This window comes from Mustela nivalis (genome assembly GCF_964662115.1).
Source record: "Mustela nivalis genome assembly, chromosome: 16".
In the NCBI taxonomy this organism is placed as follows: Eukaryota; Metazoa; Chordata; class Mammalia; order Carnivora; family Mustelidae; genus Mustela; species Mustela nivalis.
In genome coordinates this window covers 31,089,575-31,108,415 of record NC_139035.1, presented here as the reverse complement: position 1 = coordinate 31,108,415, position 18,841 = coordinate 31,089,575, and the positions used below count along the sequence as shown (strand labels likewise).

Sequence of the window (18,841 nt, the reverse complement as noted above, 5' to 3'; positions counted from 1 at the left end):
AGCCACCCAGGCGCCCCGGAGGATAGCTATTTAACCTGCCCCTCAAGGCCGCTTTAATTCGGGCCTCTGGGTGAAGCGTTTGTAAACTCCGGTCTCCGCATGTCTCCCTCTGCAGATTAGATCCCACCCGCAGTTCGGTGACCTGTGCCAGAGGACCACGGCCGCATCCTGCTGCCCCAGCTGGACACTGGGGAACTACATCGCCATCCTCAACAACAGGTCGTCCTGCCAGAAGATCGTGGAGCGAGACGTGTCTCACACCCTGAAGCTGGTGCGCGCATGTGCCAAGCATTACCACAATGGCACCCTGGAGCCCGACTGCTGGGACGCGGGCGCCAGGAGAAAGGGGCAGCTCAAGTGCACGGGTGTACCTCGCAAATGCACCAAGTACAACGCGGTCTACCAGATCCTGCACTACCTGGTGGACAAGGACTTCCTAACCGCGCAGACAGCTAGCCCCTCCGTGCCGGCTCTCAAGTACAGCATGCTCTTTTCTCCCACAGAGAAGGGGGAGAGCATGATGGACATCTACCTGGACAACTTCGAGCACTGGAATGGCTCAGACGGTGTTACCACTGTGGCGGGCATTGAATTCGGCATCAAACACAGCCTGTTCCAGGACTACCTGCTGACAGATACCACCTACCCGGCCATTGCGGTCCTGCTGGTCCTCCTGGTCATGTGCACCTACACCAGGTCCCTGTTCATCACACTGATGACCATGTTCGCCGTCATCAGCTCCCTCATCGTCTCCTATTTCCTCTACCGTGTGGTGTTCAACTTCGAGTTCTTCCCTTTCATGAACCTCACCGCGCTTGTTATTCTGGTTGGAATTGGTGCAGACGATGCATTTGTCCTATGTGATGTGTGGAGCTACACCAAGTTCGACCGGCCACACGCAGCGACTACGGAAACAGTGGGCATCACTCTGCAGCACGCGGCACTGTCCATGTTTGTCACCAGCTTCACCACAGCCGCCGCCTTCTACGCCAACTATGTAAGCAACATCACTGCCATCCGCTGCTTCGGCGTGTACGCGGGGACTGCCATCCTGGTGAACTATGTGCTGATGGTCACATGGCTCCCAGCCGTTGTCGTCCTGCATGAGCGCTACCTCCTCAACATGTTCGGCTGCTTCAAGAAGCCACCTCAGCAGGTCTTTGAGGGCAAGAGCTGCTGGACAGTGGCCCGCCAGACATGCCACAGGGTGCTCTTAGCTATTTCAGAAGCCTCGCGCATTTTTTTTGAGAAGGTGCTGCCATGCATCGTCATTAAGTTCCGCTACCTTTGGCTGCTGTGGTTCCTGGCCCTGACCGTGGGCGGGGCCTATGTTGTGTGTGTGAACCCCAAGATGAAGCTGCCATCCCTGGAGCTGTCTGAGTTTCAGCTCTTCAGGCCCTCCCATCCCTTTGAGCGCTACGATGCCGAGTACAAGAAGCTCTTCATGTTTGAGCGTGTCCACCGTGGGGAGGAGCTGCACATGCCCATCACTGTGGTCTGGGGCGTGTCCCCAGAAGACAACGGAGACCCTCTGAACCCCAAGAGTAAGGGGAAGCTGGTGCTGGATGGCAGCTTTAACATCGCAAGCCCAGCTTCCCAGGTCTGGATCCTGCACTTCTGTCAGAAGCTGAGAAACCAGACTTTCTTCTACCAGACGGAGGAGCAGGACTTCACCAGCTGCTTCATCGAGACATTCAAGCAGTGGATGGAGAACCAGGACTGCGATGAGCCTGCCCTGTATCTGTGCTGCCGGCGCTGGAGCTTCCCCTACAAACAGGAGATCTTCGAGCTATGCATCAAGAGGGCCATAATGGAGCTGGAGAGAAGTACCGGCTACCATCTGGACAGCAAGACCCCGGGACCACGGTTCGATGTCAATGATACCATCCGGGCGGTCGTGCTGGAGTTCCAGAGCACCTACCTCTTCACACTGGCCTATGAGAAGATGCACCAGTTCTACAAGGAGGTGGACACGTGGATCTCCCGGGAGCTCAGCTCGGCCCCCGAGGGCCTCAGCAATGGCTGGTTCGTCAGCAACCTGGAGTTCTATGACCTCCAGGACAGCCTCTCCGATGGCACGCTCATTGCCATGGGGCTTTCCGTGGCTGTGGCCTTCAGCGTCATGCTGCTCACCACCTGGAATGTCATCATTAGCCTGTATGCCATCATCTCCATTGCCGGGACCATATTCGTCACTGTCGGCTCTCTTGTCCTGCTGGGCTGGGAGCTGAACGTCCTGGAGTCTGTCATCATCTCAGTGGCTGTTGGCCTATCCGTTGATTTTGCTGTCCACTACGGGGTCGCTTACCGCCTGGCCCCAGATGCCGACCGGGAGGGGAAGGTGATCTTCTCCCTGAGCCGCATGGGCTCTGCCATTGCTATGGCTGCGCTGACCACCTTTGTGGCGGGGGCCATGATGATGCCGTCCACAGTTCTGGCGTACACCCAGCTGGGCGCCTTCATGATGCTCATCATGTGCATCAGCTGGGCCTTTGCCACCTTCTTTTTCCAGTGCATGTGCCGCTGCCTCGGGCCACAGGGCACCTGTGGGCAGATTCCGCTGCCCAGGAAGCTGCAGTGCAGTGCATTCTCTCACGCCCTGTCCGCGACCCCTGCTGACAAGGGACAGAGTAAAGCACGTGCCGTGAGTGATTATCACTTTGACCCCAGAGCCCAGAAATCTGACATGGAGCAGGAGTTTTACGAGTTAGAGCCCCTGGCATCCCACAGCTGCTCCACATCTGATAAGGCAGCTTATGAGGAGACCCACATCTGCTCCGAGTATTTCAGCAGCCAGGCCAAGAGTCTGGGGCCGCCTGTGCAAGCCGCTTACAGTCCGAGCTCCAAACAGGAAACCAGCCCTGTCTCCTTCCCACCCGCTCTCGAGCAGCACACCCTGTGTCACTTCTTCTCTCTGAATCAGCAGTGTCGTTGCCCAAACGCCTACAGACACTTGAGCCCCAGCCCGCATGCTTGTGTACAGGCAGGCGATGGCCTGTGCACCCGATGTGCTGCCGCTAACAGCTTTGTGCACGTGCAGAAAGCCCCCGAAGGCTTTGTATGCGCTGTCCCACACATCCGCCACTGCCCCTGCCTGCAGGGCAGAGCCCGACAGCTGGGAGTGCAGACCCCCCTGCCCACAGGCCTCTTTATCCACCCGGCACAGCACGTGCAGGTCCAGGAGAAAGTCGGCAAGACCAATGTCCATGGTGTCCAGGGCACAGAAGAGCCCAGTCCACAGACCCCAGAGCCTCCATCCTGTGTTCACAGAAGCCCCGGGTCTTTACAAAAACCCAGCTATGATCCCGAGAACAGCCAAAGGGGACTCTCCAGAGACAGAGACTTCAGGAACATGGAGGGCAGCAGAGGGGCCATGAACAAGGGCTTGGGTCCGGGGGGTCCGGCAGATGAGGCAGAAAGGAAAGCTGAGCCATGCCTGTCACAGGACTCCAAATATTTAAATCAGAATGAACCAAAACCCGTGTTTAACCACTGCACAGGGGACGCCCGGTGCTGCCCTAATGACCCCCAGAGCTGTGGCCGAGGGGTCCGGGTGACGTGCGGGTGTGCAGGCCATCAGATGCTGGAGTGTGAAGCCAGTGTGCCCCCTGCACTGACACACTCAGAACTTTCTAGTGAAAGTTTGTTAATAAAAACACTCTAATAAATACAGTGTTAAATTCTAAATCAGTGCCTCTCAATTGTTCCTTTGAAATGGAACAGTGAAATCCAGAAGTTTGGGAAGGAAATGGGCTTCACTTCATTAAAAATCATGGGGTGTGGGTGCCTGGGTGGCTCAGTGGGTTAAGCCGCTGCCTTCGGCTCAGGTCATGATCTCAGGGTCCTGGGATTGAGTCCCGCATCGGGCTCTCTGCTCAGCGGGGAGCCTGCTTCCTTCTCTCTCTCTCTCTCTCTGCCTGCCTCTCTGCCTACTTGTGATCTCTGTCAAATAAATAAATAAAATCTTAAAAAAAAAATCATGGGGTGTTTTCATATCCTGTATGAACAGTCAACAAACATATTCCATCAGTGTTGGCTGATCGAACAGGTGGTTTTTTTGTGTTTTTGTTTTTGTTTTTTTTAACCTTGATGCTCAGCTTGCTGAGTGCTGGCCGGCGTCTTTGCTGTGCAGTTGCAGTGAGCCCCAGGTGCAGAGTCAGAAGCTTCCAGAAGCATGGGGTCTCTCTGGCCACCCTGCTCACCTGATACCCTGACTGGGGTGCAGTCATTCCGACTTCCAATGGCCCAAGATAAACACTGATTGTGATAGAGATACTTTGGTGGGATTCAGGAACTACATACTAAAATTTATATTAATTGCTATGCATATTAATGGTGCTTTCTTCCTGTTTGCATGAGTAGAACTTTTGTGAAGCCAGTGACTCACTTTGACCCAAAAGCACAGCATTCAGGTCTTATGTCTGGTCACTCAGAAGGTGAGTGCACCATCCTCGCCTCACGTATGTTATGCCTGGAGAGGAGCAGCGCTGCACTTGGTGGGGTCAGGCACACGTGGACAGGCACGGGGGAGACAGCCCATGGGCCCTGGAAGCTCCCAGGGTGAGGGTGCCCCATGAAGCTCCACCACCTCTGCCGTCACATCGATCTGGGGCCCGAGATCCAGGGCAGGTGGCCTCCTTGTGCCACTGCACCCATGTTCCTGCCTCTATTTTGGTCCTCCCAAGAGAGTGGGTGGAAATGTGTTAAGATTTTTATTTATTTATTTGACAGAGAGAGAGAGGAAGAGCACAAGCAGGGGAATGTCAGGCAGGGGAGAAACTGGCTCCCTCAGGGAGCCAGACACAGGACTTGATCTCAGGACTCTGAGATCATGACCTGAGCCAAAAGCAGATGCTTGACCGATTGAGGCACCCAAGCGCCCCTGGAAATGTTTTTAATAACAACATTCTTTCCAAAAGCCATATTGCTTATTTTCTGAGAATTGTTTTCCAAATTGGATCCAATTATTCTAGGGCCTAAAGGAAGCTGTTAGGCGTTGGAAAGGACCTTATGTTCCCTGACGCCAACCCACCTTTCTAATAAGTAGCTTTCTGGCTTCTCCATTATTCGGTGACAAGGGATTCCCTACCTGACTCCCTGGCTCACTGCAGTCTGTTGTCCTGTGGCTTTTCTACCCATTGGTCCTTCCATTGTCTGCAGCGAAAACACACCTCCAATCTTGCCATGCGGTATCCCTGGAGATGTCCTGCCACGGCATCTCTGCTCCCTCCACTGCTCTTCCCCCACAGGCTCTTAAGCTGTTCAGACGCTGACTGAGAGCCATCCGGACAACCCCTGCCTGTCTGAAGGCCCCGAGGGGAGAGCTGAGCGGTGCTCCTGTCTGTTCTCTTGGGGACAGAAGTAACGCGTGGCTCAGACGTCACTGCTGAACCTCATGCAGTGTGGAGGGAACCCACCTTTCAGGCCTGGTGTGGACGCTGAGCTGCTTCTGTCCATCCTCAGTGCACTCGGCTCTGTTAGAGGAAGAGGGTAAGTGAGAGAATGTTTGAAAAGAGGACTCCTTATTTTTCCTGTGAAAACCTGTAACTGTGAAGTGTGGTGACCCAAAGCAGCCTTATGGCAGCACGGACACAGACTGAGTTTAAGGATGATCTGAGACACACTTCTGAACAGTCTCCCTGAAAGGCTGTCAGGGAAGCCAAGAAGGGAGGGGTCCTCTGTCCCCCAATCCCTTGGCCAGCCCCACAGTCAGCCTGCCGCACCTGCTCTGGCTCCAGGAGCCATGGGCCCGTCTTTCCTCCGCTCTGCCTCATTACCCTGAACCTTGAGTGTGGCTGTAAACCCAAGTGGGTTACATCTGCCAATTTGAGGCTTTGAACTGCCTATATTTTTCATGCAGGAATTTCTTAAAGAGTTTGGTAGCTGGCACTAGAAATCTTTTTTTTTTTTTTTTAATTCCTCATTACTGGGCAGCAAAGGGACCCTATTTTCATTTTGTCTCACAGAGAAATTCCATCCACGGTCTCCTTGTGGATAATTGTAAAGCAGGTAAGCGGTTAAGTTACACATGAGGAAAGAATGCTTTCCCTGGGAAGTACTTGTTGTTCGACAGTATTTATGACAAAATGTACTTTCAGGTTCGAGCCCGTGTTCCCAGATTCATCCGTCACTTCTTCCCTACAGAGTCACCTCTTCCATCTCGAGTCAATGGAAAAGCGGGACAGGCCCCAAGCGCACAGCGCGTCAGTGAAGAGTCGCAGGCCGTATCCGCACGCATTCGTTCCCTGCTTTGAACTGCTGTTGTCTGAGGCGGTGCTCCGCTCTTGTTCTGTGCAGTTTCTTTATCACCCTCTGCTGCAGCCTTCATCGTTCTGGCTTTGAAACTATTGCAGCTGGTGGTTTGAAGATGGGGTCTTACAGAAGATCGGGTGATAGTCCTGACTCACCTGGTCTCCCATGGAAACCATCTTTCCTCCGGTGGTTAGGACAGTTCTGAATGAAATACGAGGAAATCATGATTGAAAATAGCTGTGTCTTCTCTTTAATGAGCAGAGTCATTTTATTTGTTTTTTTAAAGATTTTATTTATTTATTTGACACAGATTACAAGTAGGCAGAGAGGCAGTCAGAGGAGGAAGCAGGCTCCCCACTGAGCAGAGAGCCGGATGTGGAGCTCGATCCCAGGACCCTGGGATCATGACCTGAGCTGAAGGCAGAGGCTTTAACCCACCAAGCCACCCAGGTGCCCCAGCAGAGTCATTTTAGAAGGAAAAGATTACATCCATGTAAAAAACATCCAAAAGACTTAACTAGATTTTTTTCATAAAATTGAGACACAGCTGTGAACTTAGAAATTTGTTGAAATCAGGAAGGGATTTTTTTTTTTTTAATGCAGAATATACTATCATGTTCAAATACCTATTATACCATTACGCATCTTTCCAGAATGTTTGCCAACATTCAGTTTGTTATGTCCAATTGTCATATTAATCTGCAGTGTTTTTCGTAAAATAGCCACTTTCCTCCATGTTTCATTTCCTATAAATATGTGTCACATTTCCTATAAATCTACAGGGAAAAGATCAGTAATGACTATCTATGGTTGGTCGGTAAAATCTTGTATCTTTTGTTCTTAATGCTTTAACTGCCCAAATTTAGGATTTTTCATGGGGGGATAAAATACAAGAGTCTAACTACTGCTCTCATAAGCTTTAGAAAGCACAGTGTGTCACAAGGGTCTGTGCCATGCCCTCCACTCCCCTGAGCACTCAGTATGCATGAGCGCAGCAAGGGCGGCGTGCTGTTGGGGACTGACGGGTGTCTGCGGCATGTCAGCAAAGCCCCTCTGAGATCTGGGGCAGCTCACGGATTTAGGGACAGTAGGGCACAAAGCAATGTTCTACACTCAGGAGTGCTCTGCCTGGCCAGGACATTCAGTAACCTTGAGAACCATGTACTTTTAATTTGAGTAAGAAGGTCAGTCAGTGGCCCACATGGTTATGAGGAGCTGTATTTGGGGATTTAAGCCAATGTTGGCTTACCAGTCAATGCCCCCACTGTTCCCACCAGACGTCAGAAATGGGACATGCATGCATCCTGTTGTGGGTCAGGGTGGGAGCCCTGCCTGGAACTGTCCGAGACTCGGGGACGACACTTCCTGTGCTCAAATCAACCGGAATAGCTAAACTTTGATGTCTGCCCTTCTATTCACATTTTTTCCACATAACTTTGTATAATGTGATCTACATCATCTAAAACATGAAGGGGCAGACTGTTTTTAGCAAGAGATGTTTTTCTTTGGAGCCCAGTAAGATTCCTACAAGATCTGGTTTTAATCTGTGGCCAAGTCACAACTAAGCCTTTAACCACTAATTGGACATTTTTGATCTGTGAACTTAAGTTTAGCTTTCTGCACTTAAAGGGGAAAGGATTTGCTAAGTAAGTCCATCTGAGAGAGGTTATAAGACCTGTTTAACCTGTGTGAGGAAGCCAAGCTCCAGTTTGAGACCCTGCTGTGAGCTCTCACCTTGCTGCCACCTCACTGACGCCGAGCAGTCCAGGAGTATCTCAAGGCAAAACCTTATCCAATGTTCTTTTTTTATTTTTTTAAAAGTTTTTATTTATTTATTGGACAGAGAGAGAGAGAGACCGCAAGTAGGGAGAGAGGCAGGCAGAGAGAGAGAAGGGGGGAAGCAGGCTCCCCGCTGAGCAGAGAGCCTGATGCGGGGCTCGATCCCAGGACCCTGAGATCACGACCTGAGCCGAAGGCAGAGGCTTAACCCCCTGAGCCACCCAGGCGCCCCAAACATTATCCAGTGTTTAAACACTGGTTGAGAAGAGTGAAACAGCATCTATTTTTAAAGGGTCCTAAGCATGAACTTTGTGGGCTGCTTCCCACCCAAAGCCATGACCCTCCTTGGGCGGCTCTGGGGTCCACTGGTGTCCTCTGGTTCCCTGCGTCCCAGCAGCGATCATGAGCTGCACACAGTGGTGCCTTCAAGGGTGGCAGGATGCAAAGCCACAGCTTCTCTTTCCTTCAGCAAAGCTGCTCGTGCAGAGATCTGGAGAAGGCTTTGGAAGCACGAAATCTCTGGGATGCCCTCATTCAGGCTGATGCACAGGTGCCTGTTCCTTCCTGTACTGTGCGTGCCAGATGGGGAGAGAGATGGACTGGATGATCTTCAGTGGTTGGATATTTCTATCACAGAGCCCAGGCTTCGAATGCCAGACAGGGAGTCTTCCTTTCTGTGGATGATTCCCCGCCAACCATGACAAATCACATGGCACTTGACCATCCAAGAGAGAGCAGAGGTTAGAAAAGCAAACTTTGGGACAAAATTCAGTCCCTCCTCTAAATAACCATGACTCAGAAAACAATTTAGGGACAGATCATGCCTTGGAGACAAAAACTGATTTTTCTCATCTGCACATTGATTATTGCAAACCACTCTGGGTGGGAGAACTCCTCTGGATTCTTGAGCCCATTCAGGGCAGGAGGGAGGTTTTTCGGTCCTTTGTGTTTTGGAGTCATTCTTGGGTCTTTGGAAAATCAGGTGGGTGGGTCCTTTATGCAGTGTGGGGTCCTGGGGGTCACACGGAACCAACCTGGGGTCCCTATAGCACTGGCTTACAGTTAGCATCCTCTGCCTGGTGTTGCAATCACCTGATTATCTGTGTCCCTCATTACATACAGAACTCCTTGAGAGACAGAACTGCAGCACTCTAGCAGGGCACCCTGTCGTGCCAAAGCCACACAGACTCACTGAGTGCTGTGACGTGCAGGGCGTGAGAGAACACCTCTGACAATATACAGCTTCTGCCTTCTGGAAGCTTTTGCCCTTAAGCAGATCTTACACCCTCCAAGAAAAAAAAAGGGGGGGGGATTTGCAAAACAGGTAACTGCATAAGAAGACTTCTGTTCAAATGGGAGATATGAAGGTATCGGGACAATGGTTCAGTGTCTTGAGCATTCTAGAGTCTCCTGGTATGAACAAAAGATGGAGGGATTTGGAAGACCTAGGATGAAGAGCAGGACCTCAGCTTCCACATCCATAAACCAAAGTTGGTGATGCTGTCCTCACAGAACAGCAAAGACTCAGTGGACAAGATGCATGAGATGCTTTTACGCAGAGCACAGCCCCAGAGGGTTGTTCGCCAGCTCTACATCACACTGACGCTGTCTGTCTGCCACTGCAACAGCTGGTGTGCGTAGTGTAGAGAATGTAGATGTGCACGTGTGGGGTCTCCCATATGGGTGTTTGTGCAGATGCCACAAGATAATGAAGGCTTCATCCTGCTCTAGTCCATCTCCCTGGGACATCACTGGGTTTTAAATAAGTGGCATTTACTTATGTTCTAGAAGTCACATCACTGTTTTCACTCAATATAACTATGGAATTCTTTGTGTTGTCCTTAAAAATATGACATGGGTGGGACGCCTGGGTGGCTCAGTTGGTTGAGCAGCTGCCTTCGGCTCAGGTCATGATCCCAGCGTCCTGGGATCGAGTCCCACATCGGGCTCCTTGCTCAGCAGGGAGCCTGCTTCTCCCTCTGCCTCTGCTGCCACTCTGTCTGCCTATGCTCGCTCTCTCCCCCCGCCTCTGATAAATAAATAAAATAAAATCTTTAAAAAAAAAAATATGACATGGGTATTTATAAGCTGACCTGGAAAGATACCCAAGGTTTATTAAGTGGAAAAAACAGAGTTTCAAATAAAATGTTCACATTGATAGAAAACATGTAGCAGAGGCTCCCTTTGGGGCATAGAGTCCAGTGAGGGACTAATTACTAACAAAAGAGTAATTTCATGTTACATGTATATTTATTGTATATATTTTCTCAATGTGCCTGGAATATAGGTCATTTTTACTTAATTTGTTGTAGGGTTTTTTTTTTTTTAAGATTTTATTTATCCACTTGACAGACAGTGATCACAAGTAGGCAGAGAGGCAGGCAGAGAGAGAGAGAGGAGGAAGCAGGCTCCCTGCTGAGCAGAGAGCCCGATGTGGGCCTCCATCCCAGGACCCTGGGATCATGACCCGAGCCGAAGGCAGCGGCTTTAACCCTCTGAGTCACCCAGGTGCTCCTGTTGTAGGTATTTTTTAAATAAGAAAATCCTTGATGCCTGAGGGGCAGAAATGCTGACTTGAGGTGGAAGAAAGGAAGGGGAAGGGGCGGGGAATCCTGGAAAGTGTCCCTTTTCACCCACCATCCGTCCAGCCTTTAATGACCTGTTGAAGTCAGCACACAATCGTACTTTATGGATGTGCAAACTGAGGGCAAGAGATCGGGAAATGTAGCTGCAGAGCTGGGCTTTCAGCAAGGGGTGTCCTTGGACTCCCAGACGCAGCCCACCTGGCTGCTGCCAGCACTGGGGGTGGCGATGCACACACTTGGAAGGTTAAGTGGCCATTGCTAACAGCTGAGGACTATTGTGATGGTTGCTCACACATGATCTCGGAAGGCTGTGATCCAAATCCTTTCCTCAGTAGACTTCTTTGGATGCTCTAAATGTAAACACTGAACCGGCTTCTGCTGTGGGGGCTCGAGCCTAGACTCACCTCACCCAAGGATTTGCAGAAAGGGGAATCCTGCGTGTGTGTCAGGCTTTGTCCACCATTGGGCACCCCCAAAGTTTAACAGTCTGTGCCTACTTGGAAAGCTTCGCCACTGCTGGGAACCTGCTTTCTGTCCAGAAGATATGCCCAGCCCTCCTGCCCCAGGGCTGTAGGCATGGGCTTGGCCAGTCCTGTCAGAATCACACCAGCAGGGACAGGCACCTCCGCAAATGCAGGTGATCCTGGGTTTTGCGGATGGTGGTTGGTAGCTCCCGGACCACAGCCGTTCTTCAGGGAGGTACCCACCTTGTTCCTGGAAGGTTGGTGCCCTCAACTCCAGCCCTTGCAAGATTTCAGTGAGTTTCCTGATGTCCCTTAAGAAGTGCGGTGCTTTGAAAACCAGCCAGGATAGGTTCTGTCTGGTGCAGCTCAGGGCCCTACTCAACACAATGTGGGGGGGCGCAGGGAAGGGGCTTCCTGGTGGGCTCAGTCTCGGCCCCATTGAGGGGATGGAGAAAGGAGCGAAATGCAGGCAGGTACATTAGACATCCCTGCTAACACCTTGTCTTCACTTCCACAAGATACTGACTTCTGCCAGGTTTAGGATTTCACTTAGGGTTTGAAGTTCTACCCAGAACCCTTAAGTTAACTACTGTCCTAAATTTCCTAGCAGCAATGTCAGGACCTCATAGCCTCTGAAACTTCCACTTCCCCAGCAAATGCCAATGGCATAGACAGCTCCACCAAAGGGCACCCCTGCTGGGGTGGAGGCAGGGACTCTGCCTGACCCCCCAGCAGTTTCCCCATGAGGCTGGCCCACCTGACCAAGAAGAGGACCACGGACAAAGGGGGGAGCACACAGACAAGAAGATGTGCTTAGATTCCTTTGTTTCCCTAAGGCAAGACAATCCATTAGTGCAAGGACTGGGAATAGCATCAGCAGGGCCTCACTGGCTCTTTGTCCACATGGAAAATGGGGCAGATCCAGAGGTCTGATGTAGGGAGAACATTCTGGGTATCGCGGTTGCTGTGCATGAGGAGAGACAGGCTCCCATCCACCCACGATGAGCTGGGAGCACCCGACTGGCTTGCTGGGAGGTCAGGGCTGGGCCCCGAGGAATCAAGGGCATGGTGAGAGCCAGCAGTGCTCTAGGTCTGTGCCCTCATTGGCATTAGAGGCAGAATTATTTTCTTCCCGTGATGAGTGACATTTTTTTTTTTTGTTAAAGCAAAGATAAAGACAGAAAAAGCAGCAAGTGAATGTTGAATGGGAAGTCTCATTGTCCAAGGGGGGACTGACCCATTGGTCTGGACTCTGGAGGTGAAAGTCAGAGGAGGAGAAATGCGGTAGGTCCCTGCCTCATCTGGAAAACAAGGACTGGGAGTAGTGACTGTCTGCCAACACAGGCTGACCATTTGTTGGGGACGCTGTGCCCACTGGGTTCTTGGTGGTCCCCTGCTACCTCCTCCCTCTGGCAAGGACTGCTCACTGTCCACTGACTGGGTGGCCAGTGCTCTCGGTCAGTTTCCTGTCGGGATTCGCATCCGATTCAGGGGCAAGGTATGCAGAGGGGCCTGTCTTCTGCAGGCCTTGAGATGCTTAGGCAGGGGAGCCGCCTGCCTTAGGCGGGCCTGGGCCCCTTTTCATCACCTTGCTGCCCACTGGCGTCAAGGACCCCCTGCCCACTTTCTCGCAGGCACTGGCCTGGTGGCATCTGCCCCGCCCTAGGAAACAGTTGTTTGGGGTCGAGCAGGAAGCAGAGAGAATGGACCGCTCTTCCTTCTCTGTGGCTAGAGCAGGTTGGGAGGAGTAAACAGAAGGCCACCCAGGCACGGAAGTTTCTTGAATGAGCTGTTTCTTTCCAACTGGAAGAAAGGGACATCCTGACTAGTGACAGGATGGTCCCTGCTCTGCATCTTCTCAGGACTTCTCCCAGCGGGAAGGCTGGGAGTGTCCCCCAGTCCCCTCCAGGCCAGGCCTGCAGGGGGAGCACAGAGGGAAGCCAGGGTCCTGGGGGCCAAGGGGCTTCTACTCCAGCCTCAGCCTACACCAGTAAGACCTGGGGTGGTCCCTTTGCCTGTCTGGTCTGGGCTGCAGGAGGGAAGAGTCCCTCTTGCTGCCTCAGGCATCTGTGACCCTGTCTGCACACCATGGGCCGTGAATGGGGTCTGTGTGTGCCAGGATGTACGGTCTTCCCACACTGGCCCCTCTTCTGCAGAGACCCTGGGGGACAGGCCCATGGGGACCCCATGACCACAAGAACCTGTGCCTCCTGGGTCTGGGTGGCAGCCTGGGCCGAGGGGGCCAGCAGGACCAGCAGGGAAGCAGGGGACCACGTGACATGGACCCACAAGAGCACTGGCCTTCCCCACAACCAGGCACAAGAAGAGCAAGACAGGAAGGTCTGAAGGCCCCCGACCAGAAGGAGTCCCCCAAGTGCCGTGCATGACCAAGGACCTGACTTTTCACATTAATTTGTTTCCACTGAAACTGTCCCTCACAGCTTCCATGGCTCTCGAGTTCCCATAAACATGGGCTCCCGTAGGAAGCCTGGGGACAGGAGGTGAGGGGGCTCTCAGGATCTGCTCCCGGCAGGTGAGACAGGAGTCCCCGGTGGCCACACTGATCTGGGGGCTGCCGGCCCTGCCTCCCTCCCACCCACTGCTGAGCTTTCTCTTCAACGTCAGAACTCATGGGATGGGGCGAGGGGTGGGGAGATGTGTGCTCAGGACCTGTTTTGAGCCGGATGGCAGAGGGTCGTTCGCTCCATGAGCCTCCATGATCCTCAGTATCTCCATCAGAGGAGGAGGGCGGCGGCACTCATGGTCGAGAAGCCTGGGAGGTGGAGTCCAGTGGTGGGCTCCTCCCCGTGTGCCTCTGCTTCCCCCATCCCGTCGGGATCTCAGACCTGCTGCCCAGCACCTGCTTTGCCTAGCTGTGAACACCACTTCCCCTTGTTCTCAGCAGCTTTGAAATCTGAGCCTTTGGAGTTTTCATGAGAAAGTGCTTAGCAGGTAAACTGAGGTTAGGGAGCAGGGCTCTCGGGGGGGTTGGGGACAGGGATCATTGGTGGATGGAGGGATCTGGGGAGGCCCAGTCAGCTTGTGCATTTGCCAAGGGTGTGCAGGTGAAGCCAGGAGTGGAGGGTCCCCTGAACCCCTGCACCCCAGAATTAGTTCCTGGACAGGATATAAGGGACGGCAGCACTGGGTCCCTGTGCCGGGTGCTCCATCACTGCTCTCCTGAGAGAGCGCCACCCAAGTCCCAGCACCACCCCTGCCCGGGGCCATGCTCACTCCAATAATGTGCAGGCTTCCCCACATTCTCAGACAGGGGCCTAACCACTGTTTGGGTTCAAGTGATGCAGCCGCCTTTCCTGGGACCTGGACATAGACGTTCTAGGGCCAAGTGCAATTGTCTGTCATCGGGCCGCAGGCAGCAGGCTCCTAAGGGAGAAGGCAGCCTGCAGACCCCACGGGATGTACCTCGGGTCAGAACCAAAGCTGTGTCCCTGGCCCCAGAACCCTATGGAGGGAGGACAGGCATCCCTGGTTTCTCCTGCAGCCCTGGCCCGCACAACGCAAGCATGACGGGAAGTGAGATGCCCCATGGAACCCCAGGGCAGGCCCCCCGCGGGGCTGGCAGGGCACCAAGGTGGCTGCACGCCCTGTGCCTCTGTCACATGGTGCCTGCAGAGCAGCCTGGCCCCCGTCTCCCAGGGAGGCAGCTGCTCCCGTCCATCCATCCAGAGGCCCCACAAGACTCTCAAGTGCAGGGATGCTTAGTGAACAGGGAGTCTCCAGGGCAGGGGCTGTGGTGGGAGCCTGGGGTGAACCTCCCCCAGTCCTGCAAGGACGGAGTGGGGGCTGCAACGGGGACTTGATGTGAAAAACAGCTGGACCTACTTCTCTGGTTTCACACTGTTAGGATTTCGGATTATCAGGAAGGGAGCCATCAGAACTCGCCGCCACAGAGGCTTTTCTCCCTCCCCGTCCCCGGCAGCCCCAGCCATGGCCTTCCCCTGCTCCCAGACCCAGGCTGCCCCCGCCACATGCACCCTGGTGCAGGACAAGCTCGGAGCTTGCATGGCCCCAGCAGGAGCCCTTAGAGGTGGCTCTGTCGGCGGAGACACTGAGTGTTGTCAGCAGGCCCTGGGGTCGGAGCTGTGTGGGGCATCAGAAGGACCGAGCACTTGGGCACTTCGAAATGCACTCTGTTCTCTCCAATCATTGACGCACACACTTGAACTCAGCTTTGTGCATCACAGGGGACTTAGCTGTCATGAGCAGCTGTCACGAAATGTGCTCAGGGCAGTTCCAGAAAGTTTGGAACGTCATTGAGCGCCTTGTAATTCGAGGTGAGGTGTGTGGATGGGCGGCAGCGTGACTTCGAGCTTATTGGAAACCCAGGATCCCCACGGGAGGAGACCCCACCCATGGGCAGGACCCCACGTGAAGTGTGTGCACCTGGTGTGCGGCTCAGCTTCTCCATGTGCCCGGGTGGAAACGCACTTATGCCCGAGTCCTTCTTGCACAGATTCTGATTTTGCTGGTCAGGATGTGGTCTGGGCACCCGTGTCTTCAAGCATCAGTGGGCAATTCTAACGTGCCACGGAGCAGAGGGCCACAGGTCTGGACGTGATGTTCACTGACTCCCCACGCTCTCTGCCCTCCATTCAAACCACATGCAGGATGGAGCCTCCAGTGGGTCAGAGGGCAGACAGCAATGCTCGCCCTTTACGACTCAGGCACACCAGCAGCCACTGGAGGACTGAATTCTGCATGGACTTTGTGGCACAATTCACAGAAAAGTTAGAGCTCCCAATGAAGTGCGGGCTCTGTGGGCCAAGGGTCTGGAGGAAGGTCAGGGTGGGCCAGTGTTTAGAAGCAAGCATCGTGGGCGTGTGCAGATCAGGGTAACACTGCCTGGGAAATCCCCAGCTGGCAACCATGAGCTCGACTCTCTGGGCCGAGCCCCACACCCAGCACACTCTAGTTGGCAGGAGTGGTGGTGAAGGGACCCCAGTGCGCGAGTCTGCACAGGATGCTCCTGGACAGCCACTCTGAGCACATCTCTCTGCCCTTCACTCATGCAGGGTCAGAGGCACAGGTGCACATGCTCGGAGCCCAGCAAACCCACCGGGAGCTCCAGGGCACACGTTAGCCCATTGTGAAAGATGAAAGGACAAAGAGCCTCCTGAGCCCTCCCCGCCAAAGAGCAGGAGCCGGGAGAAGCCAAGGGAAGCTGTGTCCCCGGGACCGAGCCTGCCTGTGGCTTCCAAGGGGGGCAGACAGCTCCCCAGCCCAGGTGGCCTTTCCAGGACCCAGGTTCACAGCACGAACTACCAGCCTCTACTTTCTTCCCCAGGGGGCTTGGGTGGCTGGGAAGACGCACTTCCATGTTTCAGAAAAACACGGTAACTAAGCATTTTGAAGGGAGCTTGTATAAGTTCATATCAGACGCTAGATGAGGAAATCATTGCAGCTGCGGCCAAGAACCAGCCGGCAGGACGTCAGGGAGAGAGGCTCGCCAGGTCACCAGGGAGGCAAGCAGCGTCTGCCGGCGCCACCACAAAGCCCACGTGCTGTCCTGGGGCGAACAGACCCAGCACTTGGAGACTCACTCCCTCACCACTAGGGAGTGTGGACTTCTCGAATAGCTGGCCGGCCTGGCCTGCAGCAGACTGGGGCCAGGACCCTGCAAGGACGCCCGCAGAGAGGGTTTGCCTCAGGGTCTGTGGAATTGCTTCCCTGAGGCCTCCGGGCTGGGAGAAGGAAACGTTGACTGTGGCCCCCACAGGCTCCAGCTGGGGCTCCAGGCCTGGTGCTGACCAACGCATGGGTGTCAGGGGAAATGGGGCTCAAGGCCCTCTCTTCCTTTCTCCCCCGCTTGAATGTGTGCAGGGCAGGCATCTGCCACGGTGACAGCAGGAAGCCAAGCCCACACTCCCCAGGCTCTCCCTGAGGCCTGCTTCCCGAGATGGGGAAGTACAGGATAAGGACAGGAGGAAGACCATGAAGCTCAGACACGGCCATGTGACTTACTCGAGCCAACCAATGTGTGTGACAAGTTTGCCTCAGGCAGAAGTTTCCAGAACAAGTGCATGACTTACTTCCAGGTTCTGAAGCTTCCAGAACCAGTGCATGACTCACTGCTCTCTGAGTGGCCACTCGGTGGTAAACCAACCTGGATGGCAGGTGATGAAGCCGCTTGCCCTGATCAGCCTTGGCCTTGGCCAGTCAACTCCGCTCAGAGGCCGCGCAGGTCCAGCGCAGATGCCAGTCCCTCCCCAGTGTCCAGAGGCCGCAGAGGCTCCCCCGTGCCATCCTCCTTCTGGAAAGAGTTTGCTCACTGGTGCTCCCACCACTGTTGAGGGCACACGGTGGACTGTGGGTGAGGGCAGGTGTCCACTGTAGGAGACTTGCCGTCTGGGCACACGGACACGGTGAACGCCCCAAATGCTAGTTACAGATGCGCCAAGTGCCAGGGCAAGACCAGGCCAGGCAGCGCCCTGGGGGAGGGGAGGCAGCCAGGGTGGATTGCAGGGTGTGAGCAAAATTGGGTTTGGCACAGGGGGGTCTGGGGGAGCGCCCAGAGGGTCCGCAGCAGACAGAAAATCCAGAGATTTTTTATTTCCTTAGCTCTTTTCCCGAGAGGCCTTTACTGATGAAGGGCGGGGTGGGGGGGGTCACATGGAGGCCTGAGGGTTGGTCCTCCTCACACTCCTGGCTTCTGCTGGGAAGAGGACTGGTTCGCTTCCAGCCCAGAGGCCTTTCTGCTGCCGGCATCTGACGCCACGGGAGGAGCTCTCCGTGTGGCTCTGCAGGACATCCACGTCCTCCCAGGAAGGACTTGCCTGGTGGCCCCAGCACACAGAATGCAGGCAGTGTCTGCTCCTCCCAGCTCTCCCAGGATCACGAGGTGACGACAGTGGGAGCAGCACCCCGAGGGTGCCAGGGGCACAGCAGGCAGGCTGGGAACATGACTCTGGTCATGGTTCCCACCCCGAACATGGGCCTGAAAGAAGGACTTGTCCAGCTTACGTGGTGGCTCCAACATCTGTCCTCCAAGCCTGCCATCTTTAGGCAAAAGCATAACAGGAACAAAAACCCCAGCTCGAAAATACGGATTCTCCTTTTAGCAACCCAAACACCCCAAATGCCCGTAGCCATTCAGTCCATCAGGCAGCTCCGTACATCCGGCCTTCAGCCTGTAGAGGTGCCCGCGTCACCGCGGTCCTGCTGCCGGCTGCCCGGGAGGCCAAGGTCAACCCTTAGAAGCCTTGGGTCAGGCCGGTTCCCCGTTCCTCTCTGGCTTGTCCTGAGTTGAGAGGTTGTTCCGAGCCAAGAGCCGACCTTGGACACATCAGACATGCTCTGGGGTTGCCACTCGATGCCGTAACATTTCTCAGAAACATAAAGGAAGGTGTGAGCTTCCTTGTGTGTCGGGATGGGGCGTGGTGACAGGGGTTCACGGGGAGTCTTGGTGGCAGGGGTAACAGTGTTGAAGTCCTACCACCAGTCCCTCTGAACCCAGCCCCACTTGGGGACAGCCGATGCTGAGGCCATTAGGTCAAGATGGAGTCGTGTGGGGTCTGGTGAGGTGCAGTTGGGACGGACATCTCGGCTGGGCCCTGGCTGGCAGCACAGATGGTGCCTCCTGGCGTAGATGCTGACACCAATCAGTGCAGGGCATTTTGGCACTTAGGATTGTAAGTTCCCTCCCAGGGAGCATTCCAGAACCCTCACCTCTCAGTTCAGCCCCTTTCTGTGCATTTGTTCCCTGGAAAGCCCTTGCAGTCGGATGTTGTGGGAAGAAGCACA

At 54.2% G+C, this 18,841-nt stretch overlaps 1 protein-coding gene and 1 long non-coding RNA gene across 11 annotated transcripts in view; both read left to right on the top strand.

The window, feature by feature from the left end:
* DISP1 (dispatched RND transporter family member 1) overlaps positions 1-3,687 on the top strand; it is a 175,179-nt gene extending 171,492 nt beyond the window's left edge. For all 10 annotated transcript variants that reach the window (XM_082704532.1, XM_082704525.1, XM_082704531.1 and 7 more), the window contains one exon: positions 116-3,687. In XM_082704532.1, the coding sequence (XP_082560658.1) occupies positions 116-3,664 (3,549 nt within the window). In that variant the 3' untranslated portion in view covers positions 3,665-3,687. The remainder of the gene's footprint in view (positions 1-115) is intronic.
* The window catches only part of LOC309850529, a 510,333-nt gene that overhangs the window by 202,283 nt on the left and 289,209 nt on the right, over positions 1-18,841 (top strand). The window lies entirely within an intron of this gene.